We start from the raw sequence: 24,769 nt of genomic DNA, 5'->3' as shown, positions 1-24,769 counted from the left end.
AGGGAAACCGCATTAGAGAGGACAGCCCAGTTACAGCTATCCCTCGCCTGGGTAGCCCCACTTTGTCCTCCGGTCCCCTCCAGCCTCTATTTCCTGCCTTGCTGTTCTAGCTGAGTTTCACCTTCCCTCCCTGCTGCCCACCTGTGCCACCCTCGTGCTCTCGCGTGCTGCCCAGGCCAACGGTAGCACGGTTTGCCCTGCCGTCTCCTCCCTCCTTTGCCAGCCCTACCGCCTCGCCATGGGAAATGAGGCCAGCTACCAAACTGAGCTGTGCAACCACTTCGACCAGGAAGAGATAAGAAGGCTGGGTAAAAGCTTCAGGAAGCTGGACTTGGACAAATCGGGCTCCCTGAGCATAGAAGAGTTCATGAGGCTGCCTGAGCTGCAGCAGAATCCGCTGGTGGGCCGAGTGATCGACATCTTCGACACAGACGGCAACGGGGAAGTGGACTTCCACGAGTTCATCGTGGGCACCTCCCAGTTCAGCGTCAAGGGTGATGAAGAGCAGAAGCTAAGGTTCGCCTTCAGAATCTACGACATGGATAATGATGGCTTCATCTCCAATGGGGAGCTCTTCCAGGTGCTTAAGATGATGGTGGGAAACAACCTCAAGGACTGGCAGCTGCAGCAGCTGGTGGACAAGAGCATCTTGGTCCTGGATAAGGATGGCGATGGCCGGATATCCTTTGAAGAGTTCAGTGATGTGGTCAAGACCATGGAGATCCACAAGAAATTGGTCGTGTTTGTGTGAGTTTTGTGTTTGTTTGCGTGTTGTTTTGTTTTGCTTAAGGGCTCCCCTCAACATATTTAGTTTTCTTCTCTCTTTCAAGCTCTATATCCAGCTGGCTAGCCGACTAACCCGGAAGTGTTTCTCTCTACCGCTATCACCCAGGAAGTGTTACTAATTCAACTCTCAATGACTACACAGGCAAAGAGGGGAGCAGGGAGGGAAACCAGAAATTGAAATGATTCTTATAAATGCTTTTTTCTTTGTTTTAGAGAACACGGTCAAGAAGACTTAAAAGCTTAAAACTAAGAAAATGCACATCTTTGCCTTTCTTTCTCAAGCTTGTGTATGTGGGAGAAGACAACAGTTCTCATGTGGAGTATTAGGAACTCCTTCCCTGTGGCATTCAGACTTTTAACAGATTGTTAACTTCATGTTGTAACAACTAGCAAAAATATATTTATCTTTGCTTAGTGTCCTTTAATCTCTCTCGGGGCACAAAGAACTCCATAGCAGGATACACCCAGAAATCCCTGAGTATGTTTGAGGGATAGAAGTCTGAACGGGAGATTCTGTCTCAGTGCTTCAGTCCACCAGAAAGTAGCTTCAGTGTTCATGTGAAAACAGCTAAATCTGGACCACATGGCCGGCCCACCCGGTGTGGTACAACAGCTTTTCAGCATTTGAGGTTCAGAAAAGCAGGATTTTGGCCAGATAGGGCAACATCCTCCCCAGAAAGAGTCCTCTCATCCAATACCCAGTAGGAGAGAATGGGAGAGTCCATTTTCCCACCGGGTGGAGTGAGAAGATACAGGCTGACGTACCCTTTCGCAGGATGCGGAAGTGCCATTGTTCTGGATGATGAGAAATACAGATTCCAAGCAAAATGAAACTTAATGACATCAATGTGGTTTGCTTTTGAGAATCAGATCTGGTCCCTAGCAGAGAAGCCAAGAGCTGTCTTATCCCAGGAAGGTTCCCCTACTGTAACATCCAACTCAGAGTTCCTCATGTCTGAATCATTAAACTAATACCCTTGGAAGTGCTTGAACTTGTTGATTCTAGACAAGAAATGTTACACAACTCTCTCGCCAAGTCACTTAGTTCTTGTCGGTGGCCTGAGCTCAGCAGTGTTGGATAGTACAGCACAGAAAGGAACAAGCTCTGTTCTGTTTTGGAGTCAGTTTATCCCCATACGTGTGTCTAGCTCTCTGAAGCCCCTTAGACTATTGCCAATTCATAGAGTATAAGATGTCCTTGGAACACCTGACGTCCATGTGCTAGCGTCCATTTCACAGACTGTTCCCTGTAATAAGCTACCTGAGACTCCAAATACTGACACAGTGAAATAAACAATTACTGCACATACTCAGTCAAAGAACACCACTTAACTACTCCTAGTTTATTGTCATATTTTAAAGAAGCTGCCAACTAGTCTTGGGGAGTGGGAATCCACAGATTTCATTACTGGCAAGGTGCCCATTAATCCCAAGGCCAAAACTTTAAATATTATACTTTACTTCAGACCCACAAGGAATAGGAACCCCTGACTCTATTCTTCCTTTTCCATTTGAAAGTATCTATTTGGGTTGTACAAATAATACCGTCCCTGTAACAGTGGAGTCAAACACATTTCTCAATAGTTAAGACAGTTTGAGAGCCAAATAGCCCAGGGTATGGATTCAGGTAGAACAGTATAGCCACACCACTTATGAGTTAGGTGAATATGAGCACCTCGGCCTGTGTGTCTTTCCATCTAAGTTTATTCTGAGGACCCAAAGAGAAGAAATGTGTAAAGCGTTTACTGTACAGACTTCCCTGCCTCTCTCTCTCCCTGTATCTGTGAGACCAGTGTGGAAAGGACCGTGGGGTCCTTGGATCCTCACTTCCTGATATCAAGCTACCACTGTTCTGAAATTAAATGGACATCTATGGAATCCTGACCAAGAAAGGGAATGAATGATAGGAGCAGACCCCAAGTCCCTCCTCACCACGCATGCGCAGACCACACCACAGACTTCTCAAACTGAGACATAAAGAACACTTGAAAGAGAGCCTCTCATCCTAGCCTGACATATCTGACTCTGAGAGGAAATTTTAGTGAGAAAGGTGAACACCATCCAAACAGGTCTCCTGAGGACAGCCATTATTAGACAGCCATTAGCCACAGGACAGCTCTGGACATGCACACCTTCCAATAGAAAAAAAATTGAAATTATGACCAAGGATTTGAAGAATACTTAGTTAGCTGTTCATATTTAATAAGAAGACTCTTTTGGAGTAGCTGGAATAAGTTACCTGATCAACCATATCATAGCTACATAAAACTTTGGACTGAGTAGTTGTTTCTGGTTTGACAACAAAAATGATCTGGCTAGATATTTGGGGAAATGTATTATATTGATTTCGAAGTTAGAATGCTTTTTTTTTCCAGCTAACTTTCAATTTCTCACCAACCAATAGTTCTATACAACTTCTTAGAGTGACAGTAAGAATTGGTGTGGGCGGGGCAATCAGCTCCTAACTTTTGTCATAACTTGCGTGATGTCATTTGATCAACACTGAGGTGGTGCCCTCATCTCAGCTTTACAAGTGACAGAGACAATCTTGTCCATGGACATGAACCTGGTAAGAAGAACAGAAAGATTGAAGGCCACAAAGACTGAGTTTGCTTTCTATTATATTAAATTCATCTCATTTTTATAGTTCCTATATTCATGTGTCTCAAATTATTCAGAATAACCTTATTAATGTAATCTGGCCTCAATCCAGTTTTCATAAGAGGAGAGAAACCAAGAACTAACAAACTAACTGTCAATGAGCAAGAGGCCCAGACCTCTTCAGTATCATGTATTGCAAAGAAACAGATGTATTTTTAAAAGTGTGTGCATGCATACATGAATGTGTATATGCATGTATGTATGTGGTGTGTGTATGCATTTCTGTGAGTATGCATGTATGTATACATGCATGTGTGTGGTGTGTGTGTGTATTTATGCATGTATGTGTATATACATGTATGTGTGTGGTGTGTGTATGGATGCATGTGTATGCATGAGCAAGTGTACAAGTGTATACGTGAGAGCAAGAGGTCTGCCCTGAGTGTTGTTCTGTGGAAACTATCTACCTTGTATTTGAAGAGAAAGCATCTCACCAGGATCTGGGGTCACTATTGAGACTAGGCTGGCTGTTTGATGAGCTCCAGAGACTCTCCTGTCCCCATCTTCTCCACTCTGGGATTACGAGTGTTGCCCCGCCACACCCAGTTCTTTTACATTAGTTCCCAGAATTGAACTCAGGTCAGTTACCAGGGTATCACTCCAGCCCTCGACATAGTATTAAACTACCATCCATTTCATCTTAGCTCGAAGAACAAGTGACCATATTTAAATTAAACTGATAACAGCAATATGCTCCAAAGGTATACACACATTAGTAACAACATATTGCTATGATCCTGTGTTAATGGATTGTGTCTGCTCCCTACCATATGTTACAGTTTCCATGCCACTAGATAGCTCTTTTCCAAACAGAGGGAGAATAGTTGCCTCAGCAAGTTGGTTTGTATTCCAAGTCAATCGTGCTTTAGAAGTGGCATCAAGAAGTAGAAATGTGGCGCTAGACTGAGAATTAGATATTGGCTATTTGGGAGTGGGGTGAGAGGGTGGGATGCTACAGGACCTAGCTGCCACGCATGCTAGGCTGTATAGCCAGAATCTGGGATCCTTTTCAGAATTGCCTATACCAATGACTATGACTTATAAACTATGTCACAATATCTTTAAATTATTTGTAGTGAAAATTAGCAGTGCATATGCATAGCAGTAAAGCTGTGTAGATGCGAGGACGTTCTCTGATGAGCTCAATCTAATCCATACAGATGCATCTATGTTGCTTATAGTGGCAGCTTTAGAATATGGTTTTGCAAGCTTTTCTTAAACCCAACAATTGCCTGGCATGGTAGTATATCTGAAGTATTGGGACGAAATTGAAGGTCCTGAAGAAAACATCTCTCTGTTCCCTAGCACAAAAGCTCAAGATAGACTGACGACATCAGCATTCTTCCAAATCACCACCGAACACAATACATTTTTGTTCAAAACAATTGAAACAATAGACATTTGTGAAGAAGACAAAATAAACATACACATGAAATTCCAAACTTTTATGGAATAAAATCCAAAAAAAAAAAAAAAAAAAAGACCCTATGGTAAAATCTAAAGTGGGAAAACATAGAAAGGAAAAAGTCAATAGCTTTTCAACTTAAGTCTCGTGTCTAAAACTCATAAATGCAGAAAATGCAAACATGATCTACACAAAAGGCAGGGAAAATAAGCATGGGAAAATATTCAACCACCAAATAATACTAATTACAACATTTAAATCAAACTGGACTTGGGTACAGCCAGTGGCAGGGTGCTTGCACAACACACATGTGGTCGTGGGTTTGATGTTTGCACCAGAAAGGGGCGGGGCCAGAGAGACTAATTATGAAGCAAGGTTGGTGAGGTTGTGAGGATCGGGAGCTTTGCAACGTCTCATACCTCGGGTGGCACTGGGTCTGGTTTCTACCGCTTTTTAAGGGTCATTTCAGATATTGTTGCTTACCAAAATAATTGTAACTATTGGCCTGAAATTGGTACAGACATGTTTTTACTGCAGCAATATTTATCGTAGCATTTTTGTAACAGTAAATCATGATAAAAGAAGAAATGGACTTAATCCATTGAAGTTAATGAATAGATGACTAATTTTTAGAGATTAAAAGAATCATTTTTCAAAGAAGTGTTCAAAAATAGTGTGTATTTGCTTACCACTGTAGAAAAATATTTTATATAAATATATGTTTTTGTATATTATATACAATATATATATATGCCAATTATCTTAGTTCAGAGGAAAAAAGAGAATTTTAAAGTAATTGTGTGGGGCCAAGCATGGTTGCTCATGCCTGTAATCCCTCAAGAGATAGAGGCAGGAGGATTCCTTGAGTTAACTGACAGTTTGAACTACACAGTGAGTTCCAAGACAGCCTAAGCTAGAATATGAGACTCTTGTCTCAAAAAAAAAAAAAATTACTTTATATTAAAAGAGTACAGTAATCTCCAACTGCTTACAGCTCCTAAGAAGGAGGTGGAGCCTCGTGACTTCTTCACTTATCTCGATGGAATGTTGATGGGCCCAGCCTTCTCCAGGCAACCATCTCAGCCATGCATGTACAGAAAAGGCTTGCACAACAGCACGCCTCATTCTCAGGCCCTTACAGCTTTTCCAGTTCCCCTTTGGTTGTGTTTCCAGAGTTATGGAGAAAATGATATAGATATCCCACTTAGAGCTGAACACCCAAGAGTGTTCTCCGCACTCCGACCAATTTTGTGTCTGCGTTAACCAGCACCCACTACAAGCACAAACTTCCTTGACCAAGGCTGAAAGTAAAAAAAAAACATAAATGTTAAGAAGATAACTTAACAACATGTCCACTTAGTAAAATAATAACAGTAGATGCCCATAGACTTTGATCAGGTTTATAGTGCCAGACATATTTCTCCTCGTCAGCAGGGAGTAAGCTTTTGCTCAGCTTCGTGTGTTTTCTCTATGTCCTGAAACCAAAGGGTGTAGTGTGTTTGACAATAAAGAGCAGTGGCAAGAGCCTGTTCAGAAGGCCTCTGGGGTTTCCTTTACCAACTACCCACAGGGATGTAACCCACTCACTGGGATTTTACTTACTAGTTTATGGCTTCTAATAGCAGTATTATCCATCCACATAGGGTACCTCCTCTCGAAAGAGTTTGCTTTTAATGTGTTAAATGTGATATATTTTGGGATAACCAAATAGTTTGAGTAGAGAATTGAAGAATAAAGTCCTTATTTCTTGGAAATCATTAGCATATCAGCAGTGTATAAAGTCATAAATCTGGATAAAAAGTAAGTATAGCAAGGAATTGAAATCATGTCATCAATTACAGTCAGAGAGATGAGGATTGGCAATGGGGATTGAAGTTGCACCAAGAGAGAGAAGTATCCCCCAAACTATATAATGCTTCACAGTGAGGCAGCTGGACAGCAATCTGATTACAGTGAGTCCACGTCAGAATGAGAGGAGAGTAACTGGGGCAAAGAACCAGGGGAACTAGGCAGGGTGCTTGCTGTGTGTTATGGACTGTGAGCGGGAAGAAGGATGAGTTGCATGGAAGCATCGGCAACACGTAAGATTCAAACGATGAATGAAATACTCTCATGGCATTCCTTGCTGAAAGCTTGGGAATGGCTGTTCCAAGTGTCCACATATGAGTAAGACACAAAACCGAGTTTGGACACACATACACACACAGAGACACACAATGGTCATCTCTGCATTCTCCTGAAAGCATCCATAGTCTAGGCAGAAACCACACATTTGATAATTACAGGCATCTCCCTTTATCTGGATCTAGTTTATTCTTAAAATTGTGATGACCAGTATGTGCAGGTGGTGGCAGCATTTTTCGTTATTCTCACAGGAAAACACAAATTATGCCCCCATTTAATTCAAAACCACAACTGCATTTCTTAATTATCACAAAAATTCTCTTGTTTAGACATCTATGTGTGTATATTCCTAATGCACAATGTGTGGACTGTGACATCATAATCCACCAAAGATGGATGCATACATCTGAAGCATTTAACCTGAGATATTTATTACTTATCTATTTATTTATTATGCTAAAGATGGAGCCGAGGGAATTATGTACCTGGGCAAGTGCTCTCCTACTAGGGTGCAGGCACACACACACACCAAAAAAAAAAAAAAAAATGCACAGCATATTTAAGAGAATGTGGCTAATCTAATTTATTTTTCATTGCTGTAATAAAATAATGAATGGGGAGGAAAGGGTTTATTACATATAAGTGAGGGAACTCAAAGCAGGAACAGAGGCAAGAATCATGAAATAAAGCTGCTTTCTGGTCTGTTCTTCATGGCTTGCTCAGCTTGCTTTCTTACAAAACCCAAGACCACCTTCCCAGTGGTGGCACCACCATCATCAGTCATTGCTGGAGAAAATCAAATCCCTCCACAGACTTTCCCACAGGCTAATCTGGTGGAAGCAATTCCCCAACTGAGATGCTGTTAGGTACTTCTACTTTGTATCAAGTTGACAAAAACTAACAAGCACTATGACCAACGGGAAAAAAGCTGAATTACAGCTCTGGCCTTATACCTTATCCCTCAGACTCAGACACAAACATTTGTGTTGATGCCCACAAACAAAGTACAGAGGACTTTCAACTCAGCTGCTGAATTTTTGAATAAAAACGTTTGGCAACTTTTTATAGAGAATACATAGCAAGAAATCAGATAGCAAAGGATGCCTGCAAGAGGGGTTCATTTGACAGAAAGCACAGATGTCAGCCTGTACCTTGCAGCCTGCTTCCTTCACATATTAGTGTGTTGGATTTGTGAAAACATAATAATAGGCTCCTCATACATGAAATGGAGATAATTAATATTTAAAGGAGTATTATAAGATTACAATAAGAATATATACATATAGACTCTGGCATGCCTATGAAATGCCTAGTTAAAAAATAAACAAGACAGCCGGGACTACACAGTGAATCCCCGTCTTCCCCCCGCCAAGAAAAAAAAAAACAGAAAATAAATAATAAACAAACAGAACTGGAAGGATGGCTTAGAGGTTAAGAGCACTTGTTGCTCTTCCAGAAGACCGGGGTTCAATTCTCTGCACCTATGTGTAAGTTAACAACTATCTTTAACTCCATTCCAGGGGGTCCAACACCTTCTTCTGCTGACTGTGGACACTTTCGTGTATGTACTGACACTCACACAGGCAGAATACCTATATACATAAAATAAAATAAAACCTTTTGTTGGCCTAAAAATGCATAGGTATAAAAAATTTAGTAAAGACATATATATAAGCCCAAGACAACGTAGTAACTATTGGGATAATATGAGAAAAACGAGATTTTGTTATATACAAGAAAACAGAAGATCTGTGTGTTTATTGGCAAGGTGACCCAGTGTGAGTTATATTTTCCTCATCTTGAAAGTCCCTTATTTAAAAAAAAAAAAAAGTATGGCTCAGAGTTTTTGCTGAATGTTTTATGGTTCAAATGTTGAAACCCAAAAGTAGTTCTCACTGTATCTGTAGCAATGATATATTGAGCACTAATTATTAATAATAATTAATAATGATGATACCGCACATAGGCCTATTACTGTGTCATACAAGAACCTTTTGTAGTATGTTTCCTTAGCTCTTAAGCTGTAAACCTGCTCGCAAAAAGCCAGCAGGCAATGCTCCTTTTCCTTTTTCTCCACAGCTGCCTCACTTTGTGGCCAGACTCAACTTTCTGTATGCCACTGGTATATTTCAACAGCTAGCAGCCATTCAGACCTTTAACTAAAGGGTCCTGACATTCCCTGCTAGGTCTAACTTCCGTGATTATTCAGCGTATGGTCTTTTCTCCTTAAATCTATCCTTCCTCTGCTCCTGAAAGAGGTTCTTTCATGGCCATTCAACCTTTTCACATAGCCAACTGCTAACTTCGTTATTCCTCTGCTTCTACGAAATGGAAGCATAGCCCAGACTCGGAGCCTTTGCACAACTACAGGGATGGCACACAGTGAGATCCATGTGTAAACAGTTCTACAGGACAGTTCTCAGCAGCAGCCCTCAGTGACACTGGCATGTCTTCATGGGGAGGGGGGCAGGGCATGGTGGAATCCACCCAGGGAGGTCAGCTAGGACTACACAGTGAATCAAAGGAGCAAATGAGAGTGGGCCATGGCGCTCAAGGCCTCTCCTGTCTTGCAGACTTTGCAAATGGGCATCAAGCATTTCTCTGGACTCTTCGTGCTGCTGTGCATAGGATTCGGTCTCTCCATCCTGACAACCATTGGTGAACACATAGTGTACAGACTGCTGCTACCACGAATCAAAAACAAATCCAAGCTGCAGTACTGGCTGCACACCAGTCAGGTGAGTTCTGCCAGTACTTCTTTGTGCTGGTGTTCCCATACTTAAGAATTCCTGAGGAAGTTCGTCAACCAGAAAATGGCAAGAGATAGAGAGAAATGGTCGGGCCCTCAGGGGTGGAACTCCCTCTAGTCCACATCTCCCCATAGACAGAGGACTCATAGCATACTTCCCTTTCCTGGAACACTACTACTGTCCATAGAAGACACAATATAACTATTTTGAACCCAGTTTCACTTAACAAAAATCATCTGAAGAGATGATGTGAAAATTCCATTCTGCACAGATTTTTCTACGACAAAGTGAAAGCCAGTAAGAGTCTCAAGTTCCTATTTGCTTTTAGGTGTCTCCCATTTCCCTGGTCTTTGTTTCTCTGCCAAGAGTTCTGAGGCCTGCTTGCATGAGGCCATGTCTTGGAGAAGCAAGGTTTTCTCTTGTAAGATAGACACCAACACCTAATTTACAGAGGTAATTAAAACTGTTGACACAGATCATTTGGACACATTTCTTTTTTATTAGTATTCATTTATTTATTTACATCCCAAACACTGCCCCTCCCAGTACCCCCTTGCAGAGATCCTCCCTCCTCCCTTTTGTCCCCGAGAGGGTAGTCCCCTCCCAAATATCTTCCCATCCTGGTGCATCAAGTTTCTACAGGATTAGGCACATCCTCTCCCACCGAGGCCAGACAAGGCAGCCCTCTGATACTATGTGCTGAGGATCTGGGACCAGCCCATGTATGTTCTTTGGTTGGTGGCTCTGCCTCGGGGCCCCAGGTTAGTTGACACTGTTGGTCTTCCTATGAGGTTGCCATACTGTTCAGTTCCTCCAATCCTTCTCCTAACTCTTCCATAGCAGTCCCCAACTTCCATCCAATGTTTGTCCGTAGGTATCTTCATCTGTCTCAGTCAGCTGCTGGGTAGCAGCTCTCAGAAGCCTGCTATGCTAGGCTCCTGTCTGCAAGCACAACATGGTATAATTAATAGTGTGAGGGATTGGTGCCTGCCCATGGGATGGGTTTCAAAATGACCTGGCCACTGATTGGCCATTCCTTCAGTCTCTGCTCTATCTTGGTTCCTGAATTTCTTTTAGACAGGACCAATTTGGGGTCAAAACTTTTGTAGGTGGTCTGGTGTCCCCCTCCCTCCACTGGGGGTCCTGTCTGGCTACTGGAGGTGGTCTCCTCAGGTTCCATATCCCCCGTTGGGCATTTCAGCTAAGGTCATCCACATTTACTCCTCATCCTGGGTCTCTGGGATCCTAGAGATTCCTCCCACCCCCCACAGCTACATATTTCCATTCATTTTCCTGGTCCTCTGTCCTGTCCCTCTCCATGCCTGATCCTACCCACTATTCTCTCTCCCCTCTCCCCTCTCCCACTGAGATCCCTCCCTCCCTCTGTCTCCCATGACTATTTTGTTCCCCCTTCTAAGTGGAATTGAAGAATCCTCACTTGGGCCTCCCATCTTGTTTAACTTCTTTGAATCTGTGGGGTGTATCATGGGTATTCTGAACTTTTTGGCTAATATCCACTTATCAATGAGTACACACCATGCACGTCCTTTTGAGTCTGGGTTACCTCACTCAAGATGATATTTTCTAGTTCCATCCATTTGCCTGAAAAATCATCTCTCTCTTTGTGGAAACCCAATGTGGATATCCATGGTGCAGTCAGAGGGTGTGTCAGGAGGAAAGACTTTAGCAAATTGCATGGTTTCGTCTGACCATGGAAGATGGATGATCCGCCCCACCTCCCCAGTGTTGGAATTGATCTGCCTCCTGGCACTTCTTCTGCCTTGCCTCGGCTCTTAAAGGTGAGGCCGGATAGGTTTCTGCTTTTGACACTCACCCACTCTCTTACTCATCTTCTTGCTCTGTGTTTTTCTTGTTTGTTTTACTTTTGCTTTTGTTGTTTTCTAGACAGACAACCGATTTTCTCACAGTTGATCTCTGTTCCTCATAATTTCTGAAGGAGTCGTTGCTTTCCTTAAAATCTGCAGACAAGTGATAGTCTCTGTTCTAAGCTAATATAATCAAATTCTCATGAAACCAGCTTTCCTTTCTTGTTTTGGTTGCGTTAGTCTGAACTCTGACAACTATACAAGGCTTTGTACTACACAGGAGGTATTGGTTGTCACTTCTACCAGATACCATTTCACCACCCAAAGCATTTGTCCTTCCAGAAATAATTAGCTATAATTTAGAATCCTTGTTACCTTGCAAGCTGTGGCTGAATGTTGACCTAATTTCATGCATGTCTGAATTTTTTTAAAAGAAACCAAAGTTTGTAACTACTAGATAATCTGCGAAATCGCTAGCAGTGCCTCTTCCCTGACACAGTTCAAATGATCTTACGAATCTCTTCTTCCTACCAGAGGTTTCACAGAGCATTAAACACATCATTTGTAGAAGAAAAGCAGCCATGTTCCAAGACAAAACGTGTGGAAAAGAGGTAAGAAGTCAAACCTGTCTCTGCCTTTGATAAAATAAACTGTGACACTACCTGTTATTCAAAAAGGAACTTAACCTCTGAATAAGTATTCTGACCAAATTTGAGCCATCTGTGTTGATAAACAAAATCAATGCACATACATGGATTTTCAGTTACAATGAAATAAAACAGAAAATAAATACATCTGTGCAAATATACATATGTGTGCATTGGAATACAACATAGGCAAAAGGGCAACTAAGGGCTGCAGAGCCTGGCATCTGGGGCCCGTCCTGTCTCCAACATTTACCAGTATGTGTTACTTAACATCTATGCCCCAGACTCATCTGTAAAATGGGGGAAAAAAACAGTATCCACTCCTTAGAGTTGTTATAAGTTATAAGTCATAAATGAGACAGCTAAAAGTCCTGAAAGTAAAGCAAATGCCTAATAAATACTAGCAAGTGTCATGTACCCAATGCACGGAACCCATCCCTGGTGGGCACAGCTGGCAGTCTTTTCCACCTGTAACTGCCTCCTAGGCATGCTTCAATTCCCCACCTCTCCGACACTCCTAAGAATATGAGAAACGTGCTAAAGAGATGCCCTATAAGTCCAACTCTTAAGATTCCCTGGGAAAGGTCTTCACCAATAGGAAGAATTAAATGCTTCAAAAGCCCACAGCTTCATCACCACCAGCCTGTGGATGGCTCTGTCCGCATCCAAGGTGACTGAAAATTGTTAGAAGCATTTTGCACCTGCTTCTTGTGCCTCTGCTGTAGCTTCCCCAGGCTGCTCTCCTGGATCTCTCACGTGCCCTGAGACCTCAGACAGGGCATTGGCACATCTTCAACTCAAAGCTGGGATTTCTGGGTAGTTTTAAAATCTGACACTAACACCTCTCATTCCTAACAGAAGGACAATGGGATCCAATAGGATTCTTGTCTAGCTTATATCTCCAGCGTGGCTGTTCTAGTCCCTTCTTTCTGGATTACATCTAGCTTGTCAGAATCATTTATAATCTCTTAAGGCTCCTTTCCAGTCACAGAATGACTTGACACCTGGCTGTCAGTATGGTATCCCTTTGTCACAGTGCAAGTCTGTTAGTGACAAACTACAGACTAGTCAGGTCACAGCTGTTCTGTTACCCTAGAGAAATTTTTCTATAATTCTTTAACCAGAGGAAACATAAAAACACATAGCTGTAAAATACTGTCTTAAAATTACAGAACTTTTTTTTTTTCAGGAATAGAAACAAGAAGCCAGTGGCCCTTGTCCCTTTAATGGGACTCTTATTTACCTACCTCAGCTATGCTGAAAGCCAAATGAGTCTCTTCACGTACCCACTCTTCTTGCAGATCCCCTTCCTTGCTCTGGCAAGGAGTTAATGATAGAATGCCTTTATCACTGTGACCCAATCAAGCCTCAACCTGTCACTAACAGACTTGTGACAGCACATAGGACACCACAGACTGAGTGGGGCTGTTGGAGGTGCTCTGTGACTGGAGAGACTTTAGAAAACAATGGAAATGATTCTGGTACACTGGCAATGCTCTGGAGACTGGGCTGCAAGCGATGAAAGATATTGTGAATGACTGTTTCCTATGGCAATGTTCCCACAACTCAGAGCCTGCAACCTTCTAAACTCACTGTCTGAGGTCACTTCAATCTTACAGATCTGTCCCAGTGAAGCCTGATTTGCTCATTTTGTTATGAAATACTCATTTCTTCTAATTAGCTACCTTATCTGTTTAAGCATCAACCACCTTGTATTCGTTGGTAGCTCAAAGCCATCCAATGGATTACCAGAGCAGTGATACTAACAACTAGAATATGTTACAAAGAAGTCCAGCGTTTGCTTATTATTCTGCTAGATTTCCACATAGGTGTTGCAAGGTTTGGATGACTAGACTGCCTGCTTCTAAGTATCAGATTACTATGGTACCTGTAGTCTAATAAAATGGGCAGACAACTCTCTGTGTTGTCTGACTGTCAATTACTCGGTAGCACTGGAGTCAGGTTTGCTGCCTTTCTCTCTTCTCGGGGAAGAATAAGATGCAAATGTCCATGCCATAATGACACATCCTCCTGCTCTGTTCTCCACATTTACCGAATGAGTTTGGAGAGATAGATGAATGGAAGATTAACATGAGATTGGTGGCTTGGAGAAATTCTAGGGCATGGGACTGAGACAACCTTAATGCACATCTAACACACATTTAATGCAAGGAATGAATATTTCAAGAGAGTTTTTATACGTAATCCTTGATTTACTCAATGTGAAAAGTAAGAGGCTGAAAGAGAACTTCTAACCACGTCACCTCTGATTCTATAGTCCGGGAAGCAGCTGTAGGCAGAATCACTGTATAATTTCCCCCCGGACCATGACACAGTTTAAGTGAGCTTTGGTGCTCTCTAGATCTAAGATTTCAACAAGGGCAACAGTGTGGAATGATCAGGAGGTTTGGAGTGTGTTTATGTTAATGCCCTGGGCAGGTTTCAGTGAGCTTCTGCTGTGTGAGAAGTCACCCAAATACTTAATAACAAAAATTAATTCAACTGCTTACTGATCTATGGATCAGCTGGGCTCATGCATATATCTGTAGCCAGGTTCGGGAAAGGGGAAAGCAGGTAGGAGCAGTCTGATCAATTGTCCTCTGCTGGGCCAACCAGGAACCCTGTAGACTTTCTCCAGGTTTGCCACCCATCAATAGGTCAACGAGGGCTTGCACTGTACCTGAAGAGATTTGAAAATGACAATGTGCTGAGTCCTTAAAACTTAGGCTCAGAACTTCTCAATCTTCCTAATGCCCAAAACAATGAGACCAAAGCCATGGCTATAAATTCCAGCACTTCGGGGACAAAACCAAAACGAATTGCCACCAATTGAAGACTAATCTGGACTATATAATGAGTTCCAGACCAGCCTGGGCAAGAGAATGAGGCCTTTTCTCAAACAGTGTTATTAAGCTAGACCTCATAGACCAAGGAAAGAGGCCATGGACTAAAAAGGAATAAAGACTTAGAAGACCTTGGCAATCCACTTCTGGGCAAAGCAACACAGAATCATTCTAAGTCTCTGTGTTTTGTTATTCATCCCCCCCCCTTGTCTTTCCCACTCCAGGGCCTCCACTTCCACTCTCAGGCAATTAGGAGTCCAGAAATAAAGCTGATTCAGTTTTATGGGAACAAAACACAGGGACTTAATAGGGATTTCCTACTGTGCTGTACCATGTGGTAAACTGCAAAAGTGGTCATAATCTTCCTCCTCTTCCTCCTCCAGAGTGGAAGGAATCAGCAGTCACGCTGCTTAGATTAAGCTGTTCTCACAGTAAGAAACTTCTCATTGCATCCAACTTTCAAGGTGTATTTAGAAACGTGCCCAGCTCCCTCCCTCCCACAGTCACTAACATTGTATAGCCCTCTCTCCATGATAGTGGCAAGTGCAATATGCAAGCCTGAAGGAATTAGAAATCTATTTCTAGTCATTATCAACTCAGCAGGAATCAAGGATGCTCTTGTTTGTAAGCATCAAACTTGACTGGTCATTCTCAACCTACATAAAGCCTCTGTAATGAGAAACACTTCACTAAAACCTTTGTTAATGTCTTTATTCTCTCCTGGAGTCCAGTATGGCTCAGAAGGGCTAAACGTCAGCCATTAAAGTATTACTAATCTACAACCAACCAACCAACCAACCAACCAACCAACCAACCAACCAGTGTTTAAGCACTACCTCTCATCAAAGATCTTTCATTCTTACTAGGGCTTAAGAATCTCTAGTCATAGGATGTCTCCAGGCAGCACTGCTTTCTAAACTTGCCTATAGGTAAGGTATAAAAATGTACCTAGGTGTGGAAAAGATGACTCAGCAGGTATGCCTGCTCTGTAAGCATTAGAACTGAATTGAATCCTGAGCACTCAAATTAAAGCCCAACATGATGATGTCTGCCTGTAACTCTAGCATTGGGGAATGGGGTAAGGCAGATCCTGAGAGCTTATTAGCTAGCTAGCTAAAAGGTGACTTTGCAGACCTTATCTAAAGCATAAGACAAAAGACAATAGAAGAAAATACAGGATGTCATACTGTGCCCTCAACATGTGTTTGTCCTGTCTATTCTCATTCTCTCTCTCCTCTCTCTCCCCACCCTCTCTCTCCACCTTGTGTGTGTCTCTGTCTCCCTGTCTCTGTCTCTCTTGTACACACACAGGTATTTTAAATTATTCGTAAGACAATGTAACATTTCCCATTTCATCAGAAGACATCCAATTCTAGTTTCAAAGCAACATAAGGCTTGGTAAGACCTTCAACTAAGTCCATGGCTCCTATTGTCCCCATGACATTCTAAGCAGGTAGTCCATTCATGACTTGGTGTTATCAGTTCTACAAACGTAACTAGTTCTCTGCTGTTCACATAGCAGATGGAGAAGATGGACCTGCAAGACAGAAGGGGACTCTGAATTGTCTCTGTTTCCTAGGTCCAACATGGGACCCCAGCAGCTCATGGTATGGAATACTTCCAATCTGAGTCACGACAACCAACGAAAATACATCTTTAATGATGAGGAAGGACAAAACCAGCTGGGTACCCAGACCCATCAGGACATCCCTCTCCCTCCAAGGAGAAGAGAGCTCCCTGCTTCACTGACCACCAATGGGAAAGCAGACTCCCTCAATGTAGCTCGGAACTCCGTGATGCAGGAACTCTCCGAGTTGGAGAAGCAGATCCAAGTGATCCGCCAGGAGCTGCAGTTGGCCGTAAGCAGGAAGACAGAGCTTGAGGAGTATCAAAGGACGAACCGGACTTGTGAATCCTAGGCTGTGTCTCTGCTCTCCTTTCTCAGCCACTGGTACTCTGAGGCCCTTGAGGCTCTTTGTAAAGCTCTTTTATATCTATTGACAAAGGTGTGGGGTCTGGCAAATGAAGTGTGCTGTTCTCAGCCTAAGATGCAGCAGCAGCTCTTCCCACACACGCCCCCAGGTCTCCAGGGTAGAAATCTTTCCAACAGTAGGAACCTAGAGTTAGTCAGGAGTAAAGTCTGTCTAAGGGGATCGGCAAGCTGCCAGACAACTCTGGCTCCTGTCAACCTTTTCACCTGGTGCCACAAAAGTATTTCTGCTTTTTAGCCCTTTCTCTGCACCTCAACAAGAGATAAAAAAAAACTGTTGCTCATACCCGTATCTTACTGGGTTTGTTTTTAATATTATTACAAAATAGAATGATCCAGTGTTGCAGATTTGATACAACTCCCCAATCTAGATTTGACCTAACATTCTGAATGAACAGGGTAGGAGCCACACAAACTGGGACAGAAAAGATACATTAAAAAAAAATAATAATGAAGGGAGCTCAGAATTCACACAGGCAAGGGTTGACTGGCCAAGCTGGCACCATGTGCTTGTGCAGCTCTGGATCTCTGAGCCTCCCCTGACTAACCTTGAGTAGGAACATGCTGATGGGACACCAACAAAGCACAGGGTGCTTTTAAAATAAAGCCCTGGGCCAGAAAGGCAATGTGGCTAAAGAATGTATTGCACTATACTTCTAATGGAACTAATCATCTCCACCATAGTGTGTGCCTTCTATAAAGGAGAAAGCAGCAAGGCCATGTCCTTAGCAGGAACCTTTGCTAGCCACCTAGTGAATGCCTGTAACAGGGTCTCTGAGCTGACTCTGTATTAAGGGAAATTCTGCACACCACAGGTGAGGCTTTTTTCAGATCAGTGGCCACCTCTTTTAGTCTGAGGAATCCCAGAAGCAACCAGAGACCATCATAAATGTCAAATACCGGAGTCTACCCTGCTTCACCATCTCCCACCCTTATACTGTCTCTGATGAGTTATGCTAAGTTCTAGTCTGATTATCCTCCTGGTTCCATTTAAGGCCCTCAGAGATCAATGCAATTAGCCTAGCTTCCCCTTTGTTTAGGCATCACTTTCTAGTCATATAATTGCTTGGCACGAAGAAAAGAAACATGAGCTCTCTAGACTTCCTGTATGTTCCCAACTGTTGGCTAGATAATCATCTGAGGCTATCATTATAGTGCTGATGTCCAAGACTTAACCAGAAGGGATCTGGGAGGGCCTAGAGGTGGGCTCAGAATTCTAGTGCTAGGTAACACCCTAGGACACACCACAGCCCTAACACACCAGTTATTCTCAGAGAAGCACTGCTCTGGAAGTTTGGCTACCTCTAGGCATGTGAGAAGGAAGGAAAGCCTATTGCCTTTTCTCCTTTTACTTCAGCACCCAGCTACTGACTGGTTTCCATATCCCCACCCTACACCAGGGTTCCATTTGGAAGTATACCTTGTTTATCAGTCAGTGTTGCTTAGGTTCTCACTTCTCCAGTCATTGTAATGTCTACAAGGAATGCACAATGGAGTGCTCAGATCACTAAAAGGAGCATCAGTGGCCCAATTCCTCTTACTTTGGGACACACTGTCCACACTCCACCAAGAGCTACACAGATTCCCACATAAAGATAGTGCCCTAAGTTGTAATCAGAACACTTGAGCAAGGAGTTAAATGGAGGAGTAAACCTGGGAGTGCAAGAAAGCTCAAGAAACACTCAAGGGGAGGCAGGGGGGCTTTAAAAACAGACTTCAGCTTCACAGATTCAACATTTCACTGAGGGAAGCCCTGAAAACAGGACAAAGAGCTCTGCAGCATCCTCATGCCCTATTACATTCTCAGCCCAGTGGGCCTCAGCTGCCTTTGGTAGGTTCCATCCCTTAGCCATTCCCACCCATCTGTAACAATGATCTGGGAGCTCGGCTCCAAGCATCCCTGGTTACCTGTTCAGCCTGCAAGGCCGATGTATAGTGTACCTCAATTCACACGACAGCGACAGCCATGCTCCTGCCGTACATGGACATCTGTTCAACGACTCATATTTCAACTGTACCCGAGAGGCTAGCTATTTAAGGGAACACAGAGGTAAATTCTTTTGTAAAGAATCCTTTTGTAATGCAAACCAATTATCCCTGAAGGTATCTGTTTTGTAAGTTTGGATTTTTGTATATCTGGTTTATCTTAAGCTTCTCTACTGAGGCATTCTGAGTAGTGGCCATCAGAGTCTCCTGCCTGCCCACAGAGCAGAGAACCAGTGCACGCTCTTAAGAGAAACTACTTGGCCAAACTGGCCAAGACGCAGCAAGCAGCAGCAGGAACAAAGCAGGCTTACTGCTGTCAACACTGCTTAAAATGCTTTCATGTCCTAGGTAAAGAAAAAACATAATTGCTTGTGAAGCAGTTTCATGATAAATAGTAAAAAAAAAAAAACAAAAACAAAAAAAAATTAATGGTAGTAATTGAACAGTGTTTTGCAATTTGTGAAACAGTGTGCTGTGTTTTGTACAAAGATTTCACGAAAGGGAGAGTCCTTCTAAACCTATATTCTGCTCCACCGCAACTCCCTCACCTATCCTCAGGCTCACAGTGGAAATGTCCAGGGACAGGGCTGTTAGAATGAGCTAAGGGAGACTGTTTTGCGTCCTGAGTTTCTATTTCATTGGATCAGGAAATCATCCACTTGCCAACCAGGCTCCAGTACTGGGAAACATGGAATGTGGCAAACTGTCCCACACTCCAAGCCATTCTCCAAGGGGGCCTGGCACAGTAAGCACTTCAAGCATGAATTGGGTAAGCTGGTTTGTTTGACTAGGAAACGGTTCCACAGAGTATTTGCCACAAGAGGAGAGTATCCCTCCAGCAAATAAAAGCAAGTTAGAACGGGCTGGATAGCCAAAGAGGCAGCCATTCGGACCTAGGAAGTTGGGGTCTGTAGTATGCCTGGATTTTCTATTATTCATGAGATTTGTACAAACCCTATACCGGAATGGATGCTTCCCTTCCACCTCCCTGAAATGTACGTGGAGCCACTCAGAACACAACTGTATCACTGAGGTAACTCCTCAGTGTTGGGTCCATTACAGCCTTGGAGCAAAGTTGACCACCACCTTGTGTGGATCAAGAAGAGAAGAAACTACTTTGGAGTTTTTGAAAAAGCAAGCCAGAAAATCCACTGAGCCTTCAGCAGAAATTCCTTTTCTAGACATTAAAACCACTTAACATCCGTACTGTTTGTTATATATTTCTCCCGACCCTACTCCCCACTCCTGCCACCAAGCACATCCGGTCTAGGGGTTCCTCACTCTCTTTCATTTAGCTGCCAGTCATTTTATGAAAATGAAGTGCTTCTAAGTATTTCCTTAAGGTCTGTGAAGAGTATTTGCCCTGCGTCTTCATTTCCGTGTGTGTGCAACTGCTCCGCTCCAAGAACTGCACCGCTGTCTTGTGAGCATGGCGTGAACAGGCTGTTTTGCTCCAGCCACTTTTCTTGTACAACTACGGGGATGGACTAGATGTCCTCTGGTCTTTTCCATCTTCGCTTTCTATGACTGTGGAATAAATGTTCAGACAGAAACTTCACTTTCCGTTGTGTTGCTGGCATTCACTAGGGATTAGAATACTTCCAAGACCCCAGCCCTTCCTCACAGGGACCCATCGATGCAGACTTATGCATGTTTCTCTGTCTGACAGCAGCACAAGGTAGAGCCTGGGCGTCAGGAAGCAGGAGCATCTTTATACGAGAAAGACATTGTGGGGAGAAAAAAAAAGCCCTCTTCATTGGGTCTCCAAGAACTCTGTCCTAATTATACTCCTTTAGTAATTCAACATGCACATCCTAGCTTCCATTTACAGATCAATAGCTAAACCACAACAGTGGAAAGGGCAGGTATGGTCTTAGCCTGGGGGACCTTCTCTCAATTTGATCTTTCCAGGTTTTATAAACATACTGTAACAGTCAACACTTATGGACATTTACTATAATATAATGAAGTCTCCTTTAATCCTGTGATTATATTACAACCATGTGATTCTAAATACTTCCGATGCAGTCTACAATAGTCACACACAAATAGTTTACAGGTAGAATAAACAAGTCAGAGAGATTACAGGTGGAAGAAACATGTCAGAGATTTTGTGACCTGCCCAAGGTCACACAGCTAATAACAGTAGTAGAGATTAGTGTGTACACAGCACAACCATAAAACAGTACTGTCAGTATTTTGCACAATGCCTGCCTCTTGCTCCTTCTCCAGTATCTCTAATCTGTCTTACTCTGACCCAAGCCTCAACTTGACCAACCAGCTCTACAGATCAGAGGGAAGCACTTGCCCTGCTCCCTCAGACTTGAGACTCACACTCTAGCACCCAAGAAGCGTCTCAGAAATAACTAAATCTGCATTTGTTCTGCTTTCCAAGTCCTGCCAAGCATTGGTGCAAACAGCTTCAAGTCACTCAGCAGCCCTACAGTATGCAGGCAGTTTCTGACAAACCGAGCAATTTCAGCAGCTTGCAAACTTGCCTTCATGAATCTTCTAGCTTGACACATTCTCTGAAATATAACCGAGTCAAATCTCATAAAAGTATGAGCTTGCTATAACCTAATAAAACTGCCAACTTCCCCAAGACATTTTGCATCATTCATTCTGGAGGTCCAGGTATTAACACAAGTTGCTGGAGAGATAGCAAGGTAATAGGAGATTCTAATCTCAGGGACCCATAAGGCTCAGTGTAGTTGTGTATATGATATACAATCTAGCGATACAATGTGGTGTGTACTCTGATAAAGGAATACACATCAAGGCCAGGGAGATGACTTGGTGAGTAAAGTGACTGCAGTGCATGCATGAGAACCTGAGCTCATACCTCCAGAACCTATGTAAAAACCAGGTGTAATAGCATGTATGTATAAACCCAGGGCTCCCAAGGCAATATGGGAGGCAGAAATAGGGGAATCTCTAGAAGCTAATAGGTCAACTAGCCTTGAAACACAGAAAAAAAAAAAAAAAAGATCTGTCTCAAACAAGTTGGGAAGCAAAAACTGACACAAGTTCTCTAACCTTCACACACATCAAACACACACACACATATGTGCTTTTTATACACATATTTACCCATAAATTTTTCTTAATATACATTAAGTGCTACAGCAGCAAAGATGACACCCTACTCTTCATGTGTGTACAGGTACAAACATGCATGTGCTAGTAGTATAGAGACATAGTTGGAGGGTGACAAGCATCTTTAGATAAATGGGCACAGGTCCAGGATGGGGAACCATAGCAATCGGGGACCTGGAGGACTTCACTATGACAAATGTTAAGTACAAGCTTTATGGAGTAAGAAGAGAAAGGCAGAGCCACGATCACCCTGATACACTGCATATATCCCTAAGTTGATAGGGCACATACATGAAAGGATCGTAAGCTCAGAAGTTTTCATTCTTATATCCCCCCAACCTCACTCCCCTCCAATGAGAATAAAAGAGAAGTAAAAGTCTGAGAGTGACATGTAAATTGAGTAGCTGGCTCACTTGAGTGGCCCACAGCCTGCTACCTCATCTCTAAAGAACAGTCTGGGCTCCTTTCCAGTTCTCACAGCTGACCTTTCAAATCATCTCATTTCACTGATGTCAGTAACTTGAAATCCTCTAAGCACATCATTATTATATCTATCAAGTCTATGGCTTCAATATTGTCTACACTGTCATTCAAAGAAAGGCTAGTCTATAGCAAGAGAGGTTCCAATTGTTCCAGGCTGTCTCTAAAGAAATGTTAACTTCAAGATTCCCAATAATTCTTTTAGTTACTACTCTCAGTCATAAATATTTGAAATGTAAAGAGATACTCTATAAAGAAAAGCAGTTTGAAAGAGAAAAAAAGGGGGGTTGAATTCACACACAGGTACAGTCAGGCAGACTTCTGAAAAGTTGGCAGAAGGAAGGGAGCCCAATTATACAGATATCTTTACTGAGTACTACATGAGTCTGCTACATGTTGAGAATTACAATGTTAAGACACTGCCCCTTCCAAATCTAAATGTTAGGAATTGTGAGACTGATTATAAGACCTTAATAGCTAATGTTAGGAAGGGACAGAAGTTCAGCAGAAATCCTCAAAATGTAATGAGACTAACTAGTTGCCTTAGTTACTTTTCTATTGCTGTGATAAAACAATATGATCAAGACATCTTATGAAAAAGAAGCATTTAATTTGGGACTGAGTTCCAGAGAGTTAAAGTCTATTACTATCACATTGAGGAGCATGGCAGCAGGCAAGCATGGTGCTGAGAGTTCACGTCTCAATCCACAAGCATGGCAGAGCTTACTAGAAACATTATGGGACTTTGAAATCTCAAAGCTCTCCTCCTCCTCCTCCTCCTCCAATAAGGGCACACTTCTGAATCCTTCCCAAAAATTCCACAGTTCCACCAGCAAAAATTCCACAGTTCCACCAGCTGGGAACTCAAATATACTAGCCTATGAGAGTCATTCTCTTTCAAGTACTACACAAGTCAAAGTATTTCTTTAGATGCACTAAGACCTGGATTTATCAATCAATTTGTTGTCCTCAGACAAAAGCAAGCAAACAAACACATCCCAACCAAAAAAATATTGAACAAAATGTAAAGGTATTCCAACCAACAAATGATAATGGGCCTGGAGGCTGTATCTCTTCTTACAAGAATAAACACCGCCATCCTAGTAGGTCTGGAAGACAATCACTTTATTTTGACACTATCAAATCCAGTCATGTATCATTCCAATAGTATGCACATTATTCTCTAAGTGTAGCACTCCCCTGTCCTTGGAGGACAGGGATAGCTGGTAATCTGAACTGAGAATAAGAAAAAACAAAGTACCCAACAGATATCCATGAAGAATAGTTAGCTTCAGAAATAGCTAAAAACCTTGAAAGGGATCCTGAGAGTAAATAGAGATAAGCCTTGTATGAGACACAAGCCTCAGACTGAGCATCCCTGATTCTGGTTAATATTACTTAAACGTTTCTAAGAGAAAGCAGGGGGAAGGAAAGGGGAGGAAGGGCGGAGAGTGGAGTAAAGGAGATAATGAACTTTTCTACCATATAAAACACTTTCTATTTTAAATTGAGAAACTTTCCCATAAAAGATATTACCTTGTAATTTTCTATAGATGTGGAGCTGTTATTTCTAACTTTAGGAGAATGTCGAGTTTTGAAGTTCCTCTCAGGATCTGAAGAGCTGTTAAGCCATGTATTTAAAACCAAAACAAAATGTGACATGAAATTCCAGGTACATTCTTGAAAGCCACTCACAACTACCCATGTAGGCAAAGAAAATCCAGTGCAAAGGGAAGGGGGTGGGGGGGGGGGGATGAATCAATCACCATTTTTGAACATTTCCTGAAAATGACACCCTGTGTTACCTGGACCTCAATTTCTAGCTTCCTCTTACCCCAGCTTTCCAGGGAATGAATGCTTTCCTCCCTCTACATCACACCACAAGCCAATGCTATCTGGTACCAGGCAGCTGACTTTGCAGGCCAATTGAGAAGAATTGCTAATGTCATAAGCCACCTGCTGCCCAAGCAGCCTAGTTGGTTCCTTGTTATGCTCCAGCTTACCTTCTGAGTGCCAGCAGCAAGGGGAGTGTGTCCTGGTAGTGGATGAATGGTCATGTCTAGGAGTAGGGCCTTAGCATGGCTGTGTGTACATCAACACATAAGTGTATATTCTTGGCAGCAAAATTAACAGATCAATGGCCTCTCTTGGTAACCAAGTAAACCCCAAACAACT

At 42.6% G+C, this 24,769-nt stretch overlaps 2 protein-coding genes across 4 annotated transcripts in view; both read left to right on the top strand.

Annotated features, from left to right (window-relative positions):
• Nucleotides 1-20,576, top strand: part of Grin3a (glutamate receptor ionotropic, NMDA3A) — a 184,413-nt gene extending 163,837 nt beyond the window's left edge. The window contains exons 7-9 of one of the 3 annotated variants that reach the window (NM_001033351.2): nucleotides 9,550-9,714; nucleotides 12,087-12,163; nucleotides 16,622-20,576. In NM_001033351.2, the coding sequence (NP_001028523.1) occupies nucleotides 9,550-9,714; nucleotides 12,087-12,163; nucleotides 16,622-16,961 (582 nt within the window). In that variant the 3' untranslated portion in view covers nucleotides 16,962-20,576. Of the gene's footprint in view, nucleotides 1-9,549; nucleotides 9,715-12,086; nucleotides 12,164-16,561 lie in introns of all 3 variants that reach the window. The other 2 variants (NM_001276355.1, XM_006537913.4) reach the window with 2 other exon arrangements.
• Nucleotides 204-3,440, top strand: Ppp3r2 (protein phosphatase 3, regulatory subunit B, alpha isoform (calcineurin B, type II)). The gene is made up of 2 exons (NM_001004025.4): nucleotides 204-747; nucleotides 1,000-3,440. Exons 1-2 carry the CDS (start codon nucleotides 239-241, stop codon nucleotides 1,028-1,030), a joined length of 540 nt encoding a protein of 179 aa, NP_001004025.1. The 5' UTR covers nucleotides 204-238; the 3' UTR covers nucleotides 1,031-3,440.
• Nucleotides 20,577-24,769: the final 4,193 nt, after the last annotated feature.

The sequence above is a fragment of the Mus musculus genome, chromosome 4 (assembly GCF_000001635.26).
Source record: "Mus musculus strain C57BL/6J chromosome 4, GRCm38.p6 C57BL/6J".
NCBI classification, from domain to species: domain Eukaryota; kingdom Metazoa; phylum Chordata; class Mammalia; order Rodentia; family Muridae; genus Mus; species Mus musculus.
The sequence above is the reverse complement of the archived record's forward strand: the minus strand, read 5'-3'. Positions and strand labels throughout refer to the sequence as shown.